This window comes from Lucilia cuprina, chromosome 5 (genome assembly GCF_022045245.1).
Source record: "Lucilia cuprina isolate Lc7/37 chromosome 5, ASM2204524v1, whole genome shotgun sequence".
Lineage (NCBI taxonomy): Eukaryota > Metazoa > Arthropoda > Insecta > Diptera > Calliphoridae > Lucilia > Lucilia cuprina.
This window is the reverse complement of record NC_060953.1, coordinates 24682936-24684275: the sequence shown is the minus strand read 5'-3', so window position 1 is coordinate 24684275 and position 1340 is coordinate 24682936. Positions and strand designations below refer to the sequence as shown.

Below are 1340 nucleotides of genomic sequence, written 5' to 3'. Positions count from 1 at the left end.
AAGTTGGGTGTGACTATGCAGGTCCCATTATGTATAAACTACATAATGGTCGTAAAGCACCTATTGTAAAGGCCTATGTAGCAGTATTTATTTGCCTAGTTACAAAGGACATTCACCTGGAGCTGGTTTCTGACCTAAGTTCTGATGCATTCTTAGCTGCATTAGACAGATTCGTTGCAAGAAGAGGACTTTGCGGACACATTCATAGTGACAATGGCACTAACTTTCAAGGAGCTGCTAAAAAACTTGGCGAAATTTACAAATTGGTAAAGAGTTTTGAATTTAATACTAATGTTTCGAACTTTTTGTCTTCTAAAGGTGTACAATGGCATTTTATACCGCCTTCTGCACCACACTTTGGAGGAGCTTGGGAATCCACTGTGAAAAGTATGAAGTATCATCTTAAGAGAACTATTGGTCAAGCTACTTTAAATTATGAGGAATTAACTACACTGTTAACAAGAATTGAAGCACTATTGAATTCTAGACCATTGGTGCAAGCTGACTCCGATGGTCTACCCTATATTAATTCTGGTCATTTTTTAGTTGGCAGACCTTTGAATGCTCTACCTGAAGTTGATGTCAGCCACCTAAAGACGTCTACTCTTTCTAAATGGCGATTAATTCAACAGTTATCGCAATATTTTTGGTCACGATGGTCTAATGATTATCTTCTGTCACTTCAACCTAGGAAAAAGTGGCAGACAGAAAAATGCAATTTGATAAAAGATGATGTCGTTTTACTACGAGATGAGAACTTGCCTCCCGCATGCTGGAAACTTGGTCGAGTGATAGAAACTCATGCTGGTTCAGACGGCTTAGTCAGAGTGGCTACTATAAAGACTGAAACATCCACATTTAAACGTCCGATTACTAAATTATATCCCTTACCAAAAGAAGATTGAACTTCAATACCTCCGTTCAAGACTGGCGGAATGTTCACGATGTTTTTATTTATTACTTTTGTTCATTTAATTCGCTTATTTTTGTGCAATAATATTTTGTTTTAATATTTTTGAGAATCACCCTAATGTTCTTATTGTTTGTTATTTGCCGTTAAAACTAAAGGTACAATATTTTTGATCTCTTCTTTGAGTAATTTTGTTACTAATGTTGTTGTTAAATGTTTGAGTAATTTAAATCAAAGCATAAGAAATTTGTAGTATGATGAACAAGTGGTTCGACCACTTGTAATAAATCGGTTGCAGTTAAACAACCAAAAAGTCAAGAACTTTTTTTTCGCAAACAGTGGCATAATGTGTTCGTCTAAAAAATGGTCAATTTGAAGGATCGGTAGAATTGTTGTTCTATGTTTAAAAACGCTGTGATTTGAGGTTCCG

At 35.6% G+C, this 1340-nt stretch overlaps 2 protein-coding genes across 2 annotated transcripts in view; both read left to right on the top strand.

Annotated features, from left to right (window-relative positions):
* Positions 1-1340, top strand: part of LOC111680253 (kinesin light chain) — a 168396-nt gene that overhangs the window by 63181 nt on the left and 103875 nt on the right. The gene's annotated exons all lie outside the window — the stretch shown is intronic.
* On the top strand, positions 30-905 carry LOC124420198. The gene has a single exon (XM_046952409.1). The coding sequence runs from the start codon at positions 30-32 to the stop codon at positions 903-905; it is 876 nt and encodes a 291-aa protein (XP_046808365.1).

Excerpts from the sequence above, each read along its gene's own strand:
- LOC124420198 (XM_046952409.1), top strand. The coding sequence starts at position 30 with ATGTATAAACTACATAATGGTCGTAAAGCACCTATTGTAAAGGCCTAT.